Source organism: Olea europaea, chromosome 5, assembly GCF_002742605.1.
Source record: "Olea europaea var. sylvestris chromosome 5, O_europaea_v1, whole genome shotgun sequence".
NCBI classification, from domain to species: domain Eukaryota; kingdom Viridiplantae; phylum Streptophyta; class Magnoliopsida; order Lamiales; family Oleaceae; genus Olea; species Olea europaea.
In genome coordinates this window covers 15402534-15418924 of record NC_036241.1, presented here as the reverse complement: position 1 = coordinate 15418924, position 16391 = coordinate 15402534, and the positions used below count along the sequence as shown (strand labels likewise).

Below are 16391 nucleotides of genomic sequence, written 5' to 3'. Positions count from 1 at the left end.
TAAAAAACAAATTTCTCTATAGCTTCGTCTTTACTTTTTAGCAAATACACATAACAGTATTTGATGCTATCGTCGACAAAAGTAATGAAATACTTGTTGTCACCTCGTTTGTACGAGTTTTAAATCACATACATCGCTATGAATTAAATTAAGTGGTTATGTGTTCCATTCAATTGATTTAAACGATGACTTTATCAATTTTGTCTCAACACAAGTTTCACACTTATGTTTTGAATCAATGTGGAACTCAGGTATGCAATTCAAGTTAACTAATCTTCATAAAATATCATAGTTAACATGTCCTAGTTTACCATGCCACAAATTGGAAGATTCAAGCAAATAAGCAGAAGAGTTTGCTTTATTTATTTTCGATTTAACAACCATTATGTTGAGTTTAAACATACCATCAGAAACATATCATTTTCCGACAAACATTCCACTTTTTAACAAAATAACTTCGTCTGACTCAAATACAATGCGAAAGCCGTGCTTATTCAAAAGCGACCCGGATACTAGGTTCTTACGAATTTCCAACACATATAGCACATTGTTGAGAGTCAGCTCTTTTCCCAAGGTCATCTTCAGAACCACCTTTCCTTGTTCATTGATTTCAGAATTTGTTGAAGTTCCCATGAACAACTTCTCCCCATTTTCAATTGCTTCAAACGCAACAAATAGCTCCTTATCAGAGCACACATATCTCGTGGCACCGGTGTCAATCCACCAATCCTTAGGGTTTGAACCCACCATGTTCACTTCAGAAATGACAGCTGAGAGATTCAGCTCCGACACATCTTGTGCCATGTAGTCAACCACATTTGCTTCTTTCTTCTTCTTTGGCAATTTGCACTCCGAAAACTTGTAGCCCACTTTATCACAATTGAAACATTTTCCAGAAATTTCACCTTTTGGTCCTTGCTTGGTCCTTTTGCCACTGGATGGTCCAGACTTGTTTTTGTAGTTCTTACTACTTTGATCATGCTCCACAACATTAGCTTTAGCAGCACCAAGATTGAACCATTTCTTTTTAGAACTTTTGTTGTCTTCTTCAATTCGAAGTCTAATAATTAGTTACATTCATTTCCTTTCGCTTGTGCTTCAAATAATTCTTGAAATCTTTCCATGCGGAGGACAAATTTTCAATATTTGTAGCCACTTGAAAAGTTTCACTCAAAATCATCCATTCGATATGAATTTCATGAAAAATCATTCAGAGTTCTTGCACTTGATTGATAACTACTTTGGAGTCCTCCATTTTATAATCTAAGAATCTGCCGACACTAATCTTTTTAGCCCTGACATCCTCAGTTTTATATTTTCGGTCCAAAGACTCCCACAGTTCCTTAGCAGTTTTTATAGTACTATACACATTGTATAGCGTGTCTGCTAAACTATTCATAATATAGTTTTGGTACAGAAAATTCAAGTGGTTCCAAGCATCAAGTGCACTGATTGTTTGAACATCTCCTTCACCATCATTGAGTTTTGTAGCAGTCTCAGTCAAGAATCTCGCAAGATTCAGAGTGGTAAAATAAAATAACATTTTCTACTGCCACCTTTTGAAATTCAAACCATTGAATTTCTTCGATTTTTCTCCATGATTAACCAGAACATTAACGGTATGGCCAATTGTTGGAGCAACAGTTTGACTCACAACATGACTTGGCAATCTAGCCATAGTCTGGCCCATAACTAAGCTTGACTCTTGAGCCACAGCAGAGCCCATAGCCTGATTTTCAGTAGACACAGTTTGGGCCATATCCACGTTGGTTGATTTGGTTGCCATTTCTGAAAATCAAACAAAAAAAATTAGTTTCCAAATGTAACAGTATAAGAAACCAATTTTTTTCCTCAAAGAATATAGTGGTGTTAATGAAATCAGATTATCGCACAACGTATGTTGACTACCGAACTCCAATCTAACAAAAACAATTCGCTAAACCCACCACAGGCAAGTATGAGTTCGGTCACTACTCCCAGATCGGACTAGCCCGTCGTTATCTCAGGAAAATATCATGATTACTTCCTGTCACATCACCCTATCAATCTTATACACTTGCCACAAGTGACGTCATGACCGTCCAAAACCGCTAATCCGAAGCCACGATTCTAAAGCCCCTTGCAGGTCATCATTACCTGGGGAAAACATTGACAAATGGCCACCTGCCTCATCGACCAATCACAGGAGAATTTGGCGACCCGAGTTTCGAGCTCGGTACTGTAGCTGATTTAACTGATTTGATGTAATTTCGGCTGGAACCATGTATAAATAGTAGAGCAAAAATCTTGTAAAGGGCAAGTGAATTAATGTAAAAGCTCTTGGCGCAATAACACTTTCTCAACATATTTTGTGATTTCTTTCAATAATAAATTCCCCTTTTTCTTAAAGTTGACTTAAAATTAGCCTTACTAATTTTGACTTCAACAAAGGATATGAGCTAATTTATCAATTACTGTTTCGTTAATCGTTGCATTGTCAAACTTAAAATTATAATTTTTTTCTCATAGTCAAATTCTTAAATAATACACATAAAACATATAAAATATAGGGGAATTTACAAAATTGTCACAAAAAATGAAAGTTAAAAAAAATTGTCATTTTCACTTTTTGTGAGCATAATGTCACATTTTTGGGGTGCAAAGTCCAAATACCCTTAATCACATATTTCTAGTAGCATTAAATGCTTGATGTGAAGGAAAATCATTGACTTGATGTGATCATTTAATTTATATATAGAAAACATGGATAAATGTGTATTTTATTGATTAATATGAATTTTTGTTAATAAAAAATTACCAAATAAATTAGAAAATGAAACATAAACAAGAAACCCTACCTCTTTTCCATCTTCTTCATTTTCATTGATCAAGAAGACATTTGTGTTGCATTCTACGTCCACTTTGAGAGGTTAGTAATTACAAATTATTTTATTTTACTTTTATAGCTTTGTATTTGTACATATTAAATACAACATGGGCATATTTATTTGAAATTAATTTGAAAGTATTATACATTCATTTGTTTGATTTTTTTGAATCCTTAATAAAATGCCATTATCACCATTGAGTAATTTCTTTCATTACCACCATTAAGGTCTCTTTAATGACAAGGCCAATATGCCATTTTCATTTTGTCATTTGGTAGGTGAATAATAATGACCACACTTAATATGATGTGTTGAAGAAACCTCAAAAATTCACCGCCGTCTGCTTCCCGACATTCTCGACAGTTAAATTGTCGAGTTCAACATTTACAAATTGTCGGGTTAAATGTTTGAGATGTCGAACCTGACATTTCGAAACTGCCAAGTTATACAATTTTACTTTCAATTGGGATACTTCAAAACGATACAAACCCTTGATTTGAACTTTTGTTATTGTACTGATTTACGTATTATGAAGTGTGAGTTTCATGCTATTAAATGCCAACTTATTGATTCCGAATTGCTACCATTGCAATCCCAACATTTCAGGTATGAATAATCATTTGAGATTCGTCGTGTTGCATGGGGAAAATTTTGTTCATGCGGATGACGAATGGAAGTGGAGAGGAGACAAAACTACTTCCATTCTGGTGCCAACAAGTATTACCGTAGCTGAACTTATGTTAAGGTTGAAGGAGAAACTTGGTATTCTTGATCCCCGCGCTCAAATTGAATTGAAGTTTAAAGTCCCTAACTTGAATATACCTCCGCCTGAAATATGCGACAATGAAGATTTAAATTGGTACGTATCAGTGCATAAGGAAAGTGCTATCTGCGTTACTGTTTTGGAATCCGATCTCCCAAGTGTTGACATGGGAAGGGATACGAATTTTCAAGATCCTTTGTTTGCCGCGGTAGATGTTCTGCAAAACGTGGAACATGATTTGGTGAATTGAATGCATAGTGTCTCGAACAGTAATGCACTTGAAATACATGAGTATAATAACGGGACTACACCATTAGATGAGAACTTGGATAACCCATCACCTAGTTTAGAGGTTGCTAATTCTGTTGACGTCGAGGACGAGCACTATTTGTCACATTCCAATGATTCGGATGGATATGAATTTATGAGAACTGTGACTACATCCGATCTTGCCGAAAAGGAAATATTCTTCAGCAAGAAAGAGTTGTACTCGAAAATTCGTGCACTTGCTTTGAAAAACAAGTTCCAATTTTGGGTGAGCCGGTCAAGCATGAAGATTTTAACCGTTGTATGCGCCGACAACAGTTGCAAGTGGATGTTACGTGCTTCTACTGTGAAGCAGTCTGCAATCTTTGTGATCCGTGCACACATGTTCCATCGATTTTCGCAGTAATGCGCATCGACATGTGACGAGTGCTGTAATTGCCGAGCATATTTTGGAAAAATTGGATAATCCGAACCGATCGTATGATCCGAGCACTTTTGCACGTGACATGGAAGGTGAGGTTGGTGTCCAAATAAGTTACAGTAAGGCACGTAGGGAGAAGGTGGCCGCTTTCCATATGCTACCTGGGACACCGGAGGACAGTTTTCAGAAACTATCTTCATACTGTCACGTACTAGGTGAGAATAACCCGGGGACGGTAACCCACATCGAACTTGATTCGTGCGATAGATTCCATTACTTCTTCTTAACTTTTGGTGCAAGATTCGTGGTTACATGCAGTACTTGAGGTCCGTTGTTTGCATTGACGGTAGTCACTTGAAAGGTCCATACAAGGATACACTTTTACTGGCAACTGCCCTAGATGCGAACAAACAGAATTATCCGTTAGCGTGGGGGATTGTGGATTCTGAAACTAACCGATCTTGGATGTGATTTATGTCTAACTTGAAAGATCTTATAGGAGACTCAGAAGAACTTGTATTTGTTTCGGACAGGAAAAGAAGTATCGAAAGAGCTATTACTCACTTATTTCCTTTGTCTCATCATTGTTGTTGTATGTGGCATGTGGAGAAGAACCTAATTCAGCGGCACTTTAACGCAAGTTCAATATTCCTGTTCAAACGAGTTGCTACAACTTATCGGGTCGAAGAGTTCGAACAACTAATGGGACAGATTCGTAGGGTCAGTGAAAGATGTTACAGGTGTATGGAGAAAGTCGGTTTTTCATTCTGGTCACAAGCACTATTCGTGGGCGACCGATACAACATTATGATAAACAACAACGCGGAATCGTTGAACTCAATGCTGAGACATGCTCGTTCGTTGCCAATCACGTGTTTGGTTGAGCACATTCGTAAAACAATGCAGAGGTGGTTTTACGAACGTCGAAGCAATGCAACCGCATGCAGTACTATATTATCGTCGAGGATGGAGGACGAGTTACAAACAACATTTGAAGCTGGTACTAGGCTTCAAGCCCATGAGTTAACAAACAGCTTGACCCAGGTTGGAATATCCAACGATACGGAGATAGTGGACTTCTCCGATAACACGTGCACATGTCGTGAGTTTCAACTAAATCGTATCCCATGTGCTCATGCAACTCGTGGTGCTACCCTGAGTGGTAAGTCATTATACGATCTATGCTCTCCGCACTATACATCGGAATACTGGAGGGGTGCCTATATGGAAGTCATATATCCCGTTACACGGGAAGTGGATTGGGTTGTTCCAAATGAAATCCTAGGCACTCATATTTTGCCACTGACTGTACGTCGTCCTCCAGGTAGACCACCTCCGCGACGTAAGCGAGCTAGATACGAGTCCACTACCCAACTGAGGAAATGCACTCGATGTGGGAGACTTGGTCATAACCGGACCACATGTTCGAACCCTATTGTATCATAAGCCACTTGAAGAAGCGTGATGTGTAAAAGTGGTTGTCAAATGTAATCCCCGAAAAACTTAATTTAAATAAGCATTGTACATTCCCAACTTATTTTATGAATCTGCTATTATTATCGTATGCCAATGCAAATTTGGTCGTTATGTTCCGTAAGCAAAGTACCGATTATTACAATTCCATTATCACAAATGAGATGAATACCTTTTTCTTACTATAAACTTAGCCGATCATAGAAGTTTCATTACCTTCGACTGACAGTTTGTCAAAATGGAAAATTTATTTTCATGAGACCATACTGAACAAACAAAACACCAACATTACGTCTCGATAGTTCATATATCGTTCCCGACAGATAGTCTCTGTAATTCTCGACAGTTGGGAACAACAGCGGCTTGAAAACCTACACTACTGCGGTTGCCTATTATAGAGATGCAGTTTCTGCACGTATCCAGAGAACGTGACCAAAATCATCCATACCACAAAATATTAAACATATTTTCCTACAAAAGGGCCATTTATTGCACAGTTGCACTGCTTTTGACAATTTAAGAAGCTCTCCCACTTTCCCCCTTAGACTCGTCTGAGCTAATGACAATTACTTCTGGAGGTGGAACATGAGCCACCCACTCATTCGAGTAGGACGGTGACTCGACCGGACCCCTGACCTCGAAGACTTGATCGAGAACGCTATTCGGTGACTTAGATTCTGCACTTGACACTTCATTGAACTCGGCACCATGCTGTTCAACTCTTACATCCTCATCGTCTGACAACAAAATGATGGGAAATTTAGCGGATGAACCCAGTATCGACGGATGCATATTGGAGTTGAATGTTTCATTGTTAGAGGTGGATGAACCCATTATCTCGTATCAACTACCTGTTTCAAATTGGAAGTCTCACAACAGCTTTAATGACATCTGAAATGTAATTTGATAGACAATGCTTGTAATGCATTCATTATGTAAGTATAAATGTATTGGAAATACTTGTTACTTGCAAAAAATCAGAAACGTATAATATCTACAATAGCATGTTACACTAAGATACTTGTATTGGACAATTCCACCATTTTCAATTTTCGAAAAGCAGGGAACTTATAAAATTTAATGGCCCGCCTAGTTGAAATGTCGGGCCCGACAGATGTTTTATTCCTTCTCGACAGTTGACGAAAACGTGTATTGTAGTAAAGATGGTATAATTTCGAATTTTGTAAACTGCAAAATAAATGAAGAAGAATAAATAGAAGTAGCTCTTTCTTACCACAATGCTGTTCAACTACGTTGAAAGTGTCACAATGATTAGTAGGTAAGTTCAAAGTGGCACAATACCTTGGCTACAAAATTGCTTGTAAGCAACAATGGTCTCCTGGTATTTATAATCATCCTGAAAGGAGGAAGTAATTACTTCATTTATCTACCCAACCATCAAGTTCAATCTCTAAATAAATTTGAAAAGCAATTGGTGTGATGGTTGATATAATAAGTGTACCTTTATCCCCCATTGTACCATCATTACTATGACATTGGCAGAGACTAGAATACTTCAATGATGTGTAAAATTCATGTTATCTGGTTTCTTGCAACAAATTACTTCTCATTTGCCAGCTTCTTAGTTGCACCATGGTTGTAATGGTACAGTTTCTCACGAAACACACTCATCATGTTAACCCACATAATAACATACGAAGGACAAGGGAACATACATAAACTCATTTGTCAATTAGCTGTACCATGGAAGTCATGACTTTGGCACTTTTAATGGGTCCTCATCTTAATCCAATCTATAGTTTACTAAGGCACTACGACATTCAAGCCCGCTATCTACTCGTAAATGGATATTCGTAAAACGTACACATACATAATTTTGCGCAATACAATGTACGAGCGTTGACAAAAGTTGAATGAAGGCACTTAGTACCGTAAGTACAATTAACATAACATAATAAAGCCGGATAACTAATACAGGTTGTAACTCTATAATAATTTCAGCAACGGTAAACAGTGACAAGGCATTCACCATGGGAATTGCAAAATGTGATGAATGCTTCTAAGTGTCACCAAGCTTACCAACTACCATGACTGACATGTAAATCACAAAAATGAATGAAAAAGGCACCAATATAATGCGAATTAACAAACATCCTTCACCACGTAAATTACATCAAAAAAAGACAATAGCATGCTGAACCCCATCATCGTGCTATGTTCGGCAATTTATCCACAGTTACTTATGTTTTTGCTTTGCACTCCCCCTCGTGTACGGAGTCCTGGTAGCAGGTGCCGAACGTCGCAGTCATGCCGATCACCGTGTCTTTGTCGTAACTTCTCGTCCTAGTCGGGCTACATTGGCGGGAATTGGGAAAGTTGCAACATAAGCAAATAAAACGAAAAATAAATTCAATTGTCAAAAATTAAGGCAATACCTTGCACTTCATCCACTGCAGCGAGCACTAGCATGGGGTCATTGTCGGGGCATGGCTCAATGTGTGATGTGTCTGTCGAAAAGAACAACGAAATATTTTCAGTGTATAACTACATCTACGAATTTTCAAATTATGCCAAGTACATGAAACAACAATCTACAAGTTTTCCTCATAAATGACCCACATACCTTGTAGATTTATGGTTCCAGTAGGCAGCATGTCCTGCTTTTTGTCACGATCGCCAGGCGATGGGTGGTGGCCCCCTTCGACTACAACAAATGAACAGTTATAAACTAATCGAATGCCTAAAATAATATTTGTTCAAATCATGAGAAATAATGCAATACCTTGCACTTCTTCGATTGTAGAGGGCTCTGGCACGGGGCGATCCTCCGGGCACGGCTGAATGTGCGCTATGTCTATTCAGAACAACAATGAAACAGCGAATGGAAAGTGAATTTTAACAATTTTCAAAACTTTCGAAACACATGAAATGATAATTAATCAATTTGCTCAAAAGTAACCGACGTACCTTGCAGACTTTCGATTCTAGTGGCCAGTGGCATATCCTGCTCGTCCAGGCGTGGCTCCATGTATTCTTCATTAATGCTCATACCATCCCCCTTTTGCCTGTCAATCCCCATGACTTCGTCAATACCGTCAGGCGACGGGTGGTGGCTTGCAAAGCCTCCGTAGTCTACAATGAATGAAAAATTGTCATACAGAACATGTCAGTGAGCAGGGATAAAGTGAACATTGTCATAAAGAACTGTAGTACGCATATGATGAAGTACCTGATTATCTTGGCTCGGGGTCCACATCAGTCGCACATGCAGTGGTTGTAGAGCCGGATGCTGGGACGATGGTGGATATGAAGTCCTTCAATTTTTTAAATTCATCGGACATGTGCTGCATGATTTCGAGCTTCACGGTGCGGAGCCGCATTTCGAACAAAATTCTTTGATCTAGCAACATGCCCTGAACATCATCTGCTGTGAGGCTTGATCCAGTCGCTGCAGTTGGTCGGACATGAGAGGTAGACGGTGCCTGCATGGGAGAAGTAGCTCTATGCAGGTGGGGGTGGAAAAAGTCCTCGTCTGTCCACTTCGTCGAACTCGATCATCGTCACTATCCTCACTGTCGTGCTCCTCCGAGTCCTCACTTTCGTCCTCTCCGTTCTCATCGGCTCCTGACTCCTCCTCCTCGCCACTGGTCCCCCCACCGTCATGGGCCTCCTCAGAAGTATCATCCTCGGGGGTGCCTATACACTCTGCTTGGAACTACGGAGCAACACTATCCCTGGCAAGGTCATCCAACACAGGGATAGGATGATCATTGAGCAGCACAAGAGTTGCGATATGAGGTTGCCCACGCTCAGTTTCGATGGGCTGCAGTGTCGCGTAAACATGTAGCTACAACATGAACATATTCGTTACGAAATAACCACATGCTACAATGACGAATGGAAGGTATGAAAACGTAGAAGTAACATAATTTTTTACCTGTACATTCTTGAAGAAAGCGTCGTACGTACGCTGCTACGACTATTTTGTTGATGTCCAACCGAGAAGTCGTGGGGAACGTTCCCTAAGACGTTGACCGAAGTGATAACCAATTTCAGGGACCACCTCGAACGCCCATATCTGTTACAGTAAAAAAGGAATGTGAGTTCAGAACGAAACCAAACACGAAATACATTTGCATTGAAATAATGAGTAGGTAAAATAAAAATACCTGTATGGCAATGGGAAAGCTGTGGAGTGTGTAGCTAACCGCCTTCTCCTTCTTCTTCGTCGCATCCAAAAATTTTCTTGCCCAACAGCCCCGAAAGCCCTTTATCAGCCGTCCATACGAGATTCTACCCCAAGGATATGAAAAGAACAAGTCTAGATCGTCGAGGATCGACAACATCTCCATATAGATACCAACGTTATCCGGAGCATTGAAGACTCCTTCGATGATCAAAGCGAGGCCAAGCTTGTACCGATCAGCTCGAGGTGTTGACGATCGAAGAAATGTCTGCTCGAGTTGGGTGCACGAAATCTTGTCCACATGTTTAAAGTATTTGTCCTTTAGTCTCCTCTTGTCAAGAACTCGATCCATGACATTGTCATCCGGGAGAAGACCACACCTTAATCCAGTCACAAGGGCATACTCTTGAATTCCGAACCTAGCGAGGTGGCCTTGCAAATTAAACCACAGTTCGTGCCGCTTATTTGTTTGTATGCAGCAGAATACGAGTTGTTGGATTAATTGGGCAGAGAACTGGAGATCTGGAATCTCGGACAAGAACCCAAGGCATGAGTTGCGAAACTCTGCCAGCTGTCCCTCGTCAAAATGTTCCACGACTGTTTTTATATACCGCAGATTGCTTCTCTGCGATACGTGGCCCCGCAAGCGTGCATTCTCTGGAATAAGAGGCTCAAAATCCATGTCTACAAAGACAAAATAAGAAATAAATGCATCAGACCAGAATATAAACTTCCTACCAGCATTGAAACGGAAGATATGCCCACATCAAACATGATTTCCACCAAATGCATGGAAGATATGCCCACATCAAACATGATTTCCACCAAATGCATATGAGTACCAACCATAATACTTCAATAAAATAGCCCTAATTCAACCCACTGAACTTTAGAAATTGTTGCATGCAAAAAATAAAAGGAATACTGATATCTGAACACATATTACGTAGAAATATCATTTTCTATTGGTAGGCAGGGCTAGGCAGGTAGGAACTGAATTGTCAGTCCCGACATTTTATCCGTCGACGGTTCATCTGTCGAGAATTCAGAGGATAACTGTCGGGAACGACAGTTGAGAAACAACTATGGATAGATGAATTGTCGGGAAATCTAGTTTTGAATATGTTCCTTGTTATTAACATATTTTGATCATACAAAACAAAAAATAACAGCAACTGCAAAGAAAAGACCAATGTTTGAACCAATGGAATTAACTATTTGCGGCTAATATGTAGAAATTTAAAACCCTGTGCTTGTCCTGTTTACACACTATAACCCCCTCAAACTTGCTAAAGTTGCATATGTTTCCTTAAAAACCCATACAATTTGTAATGCATATTTCTAAACCACAAGCTTATTCGACATTAAATCTAACAGCCATATTATTTTATTGTACAAAATTAGTAAGAACAGTTGTTGGTCAATAAAGTACTTGTTACTAACCCAAAACATACTTGTTCCATACCGGAACAACTGGAGATTCATATTTTCAAGGTTAAAGAAGAAGCTTTTAGTAGAAAAGATATACTTGAAAAACTTGAAAAATGGTTGGCTGCTTGTGAAGAGGAGTGCTGGCTGGAGGAGTATAATAGCGTGGGTTACATGTTGCTCAAGTGAAATGACTTGTACTACTGTTTTTATCTATTTTCATCTCTCTTACTCGCTATCTAAAATGATCCTAATTTACGATGACAATCGTTATAATGCTGGGAGAGGTACCCATCTTATGCTAAAGCGTGCTAAGAAAGCTCGAGCTCTTATTAGCAAAATTTCAGGTACATATCTCACTTTTTAATATAATTGTGGTGAGGTGGGAAATATGTTTTTAATGTGTTGGGGGAGCCATATGTTCTATATGGTATTTAATGGTATATGAGTAGCTTTGCCAATTGCCTCAGGTTTATTAAATTTCAAATTCTAAGAGACCCAAATAACCAATAAAACAATGTCAGGTTCTAGAGATTGGCAATCTCCTTTACTTAGACTCCGGATGTTAAATTTAGTAATATGGCGCGAGGAGTTAATTTGATTTCTTTGAAACAGAGGGTCAATGAACAGTAGAGCATCTGCTTTTAGAATAAATATTTGTTGATGTCATTAAGTTTCTCTCTCATCAGAATATCATGGAGGTAAGATCACGGGTTAACGTGTATGATGAATGCGAGAAAATAATTTCTTTTTTATTTTGAGATTCAGGGAAAGATAACCTTTGATAGTTTTTTTGGTATTCTTATGGAGCAACATCACTTTTCTCTCATTTCTGTATGTGTTTGAATAGATGAATTTAGTGACTTTGGTTTGGTTGGTTTCATAGGGATGGTGGAAACATTGAAGTCTAAATTGAAAGCTTGGGAGAAAGAAAGAGGTTTTCAGTTCTTGTATGATGGTGTAAGCATTTCTCTTGCTAGAAGTACCTTACTTGACAAACTAATCTCATTAGGAAGATTTCATCTTAAAAGAGCAAACTTATTAAGAGAAATAGTATAAGCCCTTATACGTTGGTTTATATCTGTATGTTTGTTCGATATGAAATTTTATTCCTCGCCATGTCTTGTAAGATGATAGCTCCTTTGAGGAACCTAATCTTGAAATTCATGTACTTGTTTGGATCTTAATCAAATTGAATTGTTTGTTGGAACTTAATTGGCTCTGATACGATATGAAGCCCTTTTGGTATAGATTAAAATCAGATTTTTAGTAATATCGATAAAAGTTGATAAAATATGTGGTTGAAAAGTTGTAGGCTCAATGAAATGTATAGTTAAAATTAATTGTTAATTTTGACTTGATATTAAAATCAAATTTTTTTTTGTACGAAAAAGGTGTTAAGATTTGAGGTTCAATCTTAAAATATTAGCATTGTTAAGATAAATAATCCAAATCCTTATGTAGGTTAATATTAAATTTTATTAAATGTGGGAAATATATCCCTCAACAGATCTCATATTTGTCTTTTCTTTAGGCAACCTATGTCTATTGAATCACTTCTTCTAAAAGTTTCAGTTGTTAAAGAGGAATGTGTTTATTAATTTAATTTTAGTATACAAGACGCCTCTCATGTGCAAGGTAGATGAATTTTTCATCAAAAGGTGTAGTATAAGTGGGTGTAGACAAAACTTGAATTTGGAACCTTGCTCTGATACTTTCATGAACCATCTTATCTATTATGGCTGATTCTTGGTTTCTTACCATCCAGGTTGGTCTTGTCTCTATACTCGAAAAGTACCATGTCTTAAAGCAACAGAAAGAGCAAGAACGTCAAAGGCAGAGGGTATCCTTACTATTTGAACAAATATTGATGTTGGATTTAGTTTTGAGTTACTGCAACTAAATGTTATAATCATGAATGTGCATATTAGGACTAGAAGAAGCTTCAAGGACAGTTTATAGCAGAGAAGGAAGCACTTTTTGGATCAAAACCGAGTCCATCACATAGTGGGAAGAAGAATTCTAGACCTTCAACAGGAGGTGTGACCGATAAGAGACTTTCTTTAGGAGGGGCAGTTCTTCGAAATGCATATGCAAAGAAAGTTGGTCTTTCGTTGCATTCTCATATGAAGCAGCAAACTTCACCCAGCCATAACCAAAGTGGTTTTAGCAATCACTATCTTGGTAATATAACTGAAACCTATTATCTAAAACAACATAATTACTACTTGAAAAAGACATGTTGGGTTCGATCAATCATCATAGGTGCAGGAAACTCAAATACAGTAAACTGACAATTACGCAAACTACTAAAGTATCATTTTAAGACAAAATATTTCAAAATTCATTAAATCACTCTGTAAAACAAAATCATAAATTACCCTAATGTAAAACAAAATCATAAATTACCCTAACGTAATGGCAAAAAAAAAAAGGAACTAAAAAAAAAATTACAAAGACAAAGAGAGAGAGACGGGTTTACAGTGACAGTAGTAGCCGAGGGTGGAGAGTGACAGTAGTATCCGAGGGTGGAGGCTCAGCGTCGATGACTTGGTGGTAGCAAGTTCAACTCACAAGCCTGGACAAAGCTTAACGTTTAATCACGTCGGAGGTGCTGAGACTACCGTGCTCAGCAGCTGCTAGAGTTAAATATTTCAAAATTCAATAAATCACTCTGTAAAACAAAATCATACATTAGCATAATGTAATGGCAAAAAAACAGGAAGTAAAAAAAAACAAAGAGAGAGGGGTTTAGAGTGACAGTAGTCGCCGAGGGTGGAGGCTCAGCGTCGACAACTTCGTGGCAGCAGCTCGACGTTTAATCACGCCGGAGGTGGTGAGACTGCCATGCTCAGCAGCTGCCGGACTTCCTCTGAATACTAATTCGATTTGGGAAAACCAAATGGGGAAAGAGAGAGAATGTAAGATGATGGGAGGAACAATAATGGAAGAGAGAAAGGCTAATTTGGTTTTCAAATTTCTCATCTAGTCATGTCTCATTAATGAAGGATATACAAGGTATTGAAATTATTAAGAGGGCCAAAAAAGTACAAAAATCTCCAAAAATGACAATTTCGTAATCTCTTTTAAAAAATGACATTTTTGTAAATGCGAACCCAAAATTTGACATATAGTGTAATTTCCACTAAAATATATATGAAGAAATTCAATTTAAAAGTAATTTTAAATTACTTTTAAGGAGGTAATGCCACCATACTTATTTAAATTATTTATTAACGATTTATTTTTCACCGTATAACACAATAGATTCAAACTCAAAGAGTATTTCTAGCAATTAGTACATATCTAGGTTGTAGTTATTACAATATGAAATTGACGAAGTGTGGGTTGTCCACTGTGCTAGGCGAATACTTATCACTAGCTAAAACATGATCATACTTTCATGCATTGCCTCTTTTGAATAGACCTAACTGGTAAGTGAACCTTAGTAGTTGGTTTCTTCGTTCATCGTTTACTGTTTAAACTTACTATATGTGTTTTCTTTTTTCTTAATATCATTCAAATCGATTCGATTAGTGCTTTCATGTACATCTTCATTGTCCAAATCAATAGGAATTGGAATGTTAGTAAGACCATCAAAATCGTGACCGAATGACAGAGACGAAGCAGGGTTTGAAACAGTTGTTGGAGGCACCAAATATTTGTTCAAACTCATTAAACTACAAAAATAAATGTGAACCGTTTGGAATTTGAATAAAATATGAAATTGAAATAAAAATGTAGAATGTAGTATGTTGTTGAATTGAGCTCCATTTTAAGTAGAAAATGAGTTTTGTAATAATGATTTTTTTTTTTTGAAAAATGTGTGGTAAAAAAGTAAGTCCCTATTTGATTTCCATTATTTTCAAAACTTACTTTTTCTCCAACTTATTTTCAACTACATATTCTCATAAAAAAATATTTCGAACGTAAATTCAAATTTTTTAATCATGTATTCTCCAAAAATTCACTACGACAAAACTCATTTTGATGAAATAATGGGCATCATACAAGGGCTAAGGAAAAATATTGGGTTAATGTGCAAATTATTTTATTGGGAAAATATGTAGTTGAAAAGAGTTTGGAGAAAAATGAGTTTTTAGAAAATGAGGCTCAAACACGGGCTTAGTTGCAAGAAATAATTTTTAAAAATTGAATCCCTATAATTGAAGGAGAAATTTAAACGTAGAGAGATCTGGTGTGGAAAAAAATAAAGTTGGGATGGTTACTTGTAGGGAAAAAATTATGATCGTTGGAAAATGTTCAAAATCTTACCGTTGGCCAATGTTGTTTTTAGGGGTAATTGGTACAAAACGTTCCTACCTTTCGAATTTATTGTTGAAAGCATCCCTACCTTTCATTTTTTGGCATTTTTGCCCTTACCTTCCATTTCTTTGCACAGAATGTCCTTTTGACGATTTTACCCTCAATTGAAATGAAACAAAAAGAAAAGAAAAAATAAAGAATTAATTGTAATTATAGTCCCAAAATTTTTAAAAAATTATAAATCGTTATAATTTATTGTGAACTAAAAATTTTTAAAATTAAATAGAGAAAAAAAAAACTTGAATGTATAGGGAAATAATAAAGAAATTGAGAAATTTTTTTAATCATAACCAATGGAAATGAGATTTTTTGAAGATTACGTGATTTTTGCCTCAACATTTTCATCTACTCTTCACTGAATAAAAATCGAGATTTATGCTTACCCATTTTTTAAGATTTTCAGTTTCATTGGCTATATTTCAAAAATTTCTCTATTTCTTGATTATTTTTCTGTACATTCAAGTTTCCCTTTTTTTTGGGTAATTTTAAAATTTTTCAATTCACAATAAATTGTGACCGATTTGTCATTTTTTTGAAAATTTGGGACTATTATTGCAATTAGTTCTTTATTTTTTTCTTTTTATTTTATTTGAATGGAGGGTAAAATTGTCAAAAACTAATGAAAATGACCTTCTGTGCAAAGAAATGTAAAAGGTAGGGGCGAAAATGCCAAAGAATGAAAGGTTGGGACATTTTCTA

General features: G+C 37.1%; 1 protein-coding gene across 1 annotated transcript; it reads left to right on the top strand.

Moving 5' to 3' along the window:
- The first annotated feature begins 4792 nt into the window (after window positions 1-4792).
- On the top strand, window positions 4793-6223 carry LOC111394300. Its single transcript, XM_023020050.1, has 2 exons — window positions 4793-5741; window positions 6138-6223. Exons 1-2 carry the CDS (start codon window positions 4793-4795, stop codon window positions 6221-6223), a joined length of 1035 nt encoding a protein of 344 aa, XP_022875818.1.
- Window positions 6224-16391: the final 10168 nt, after the last annotated feature.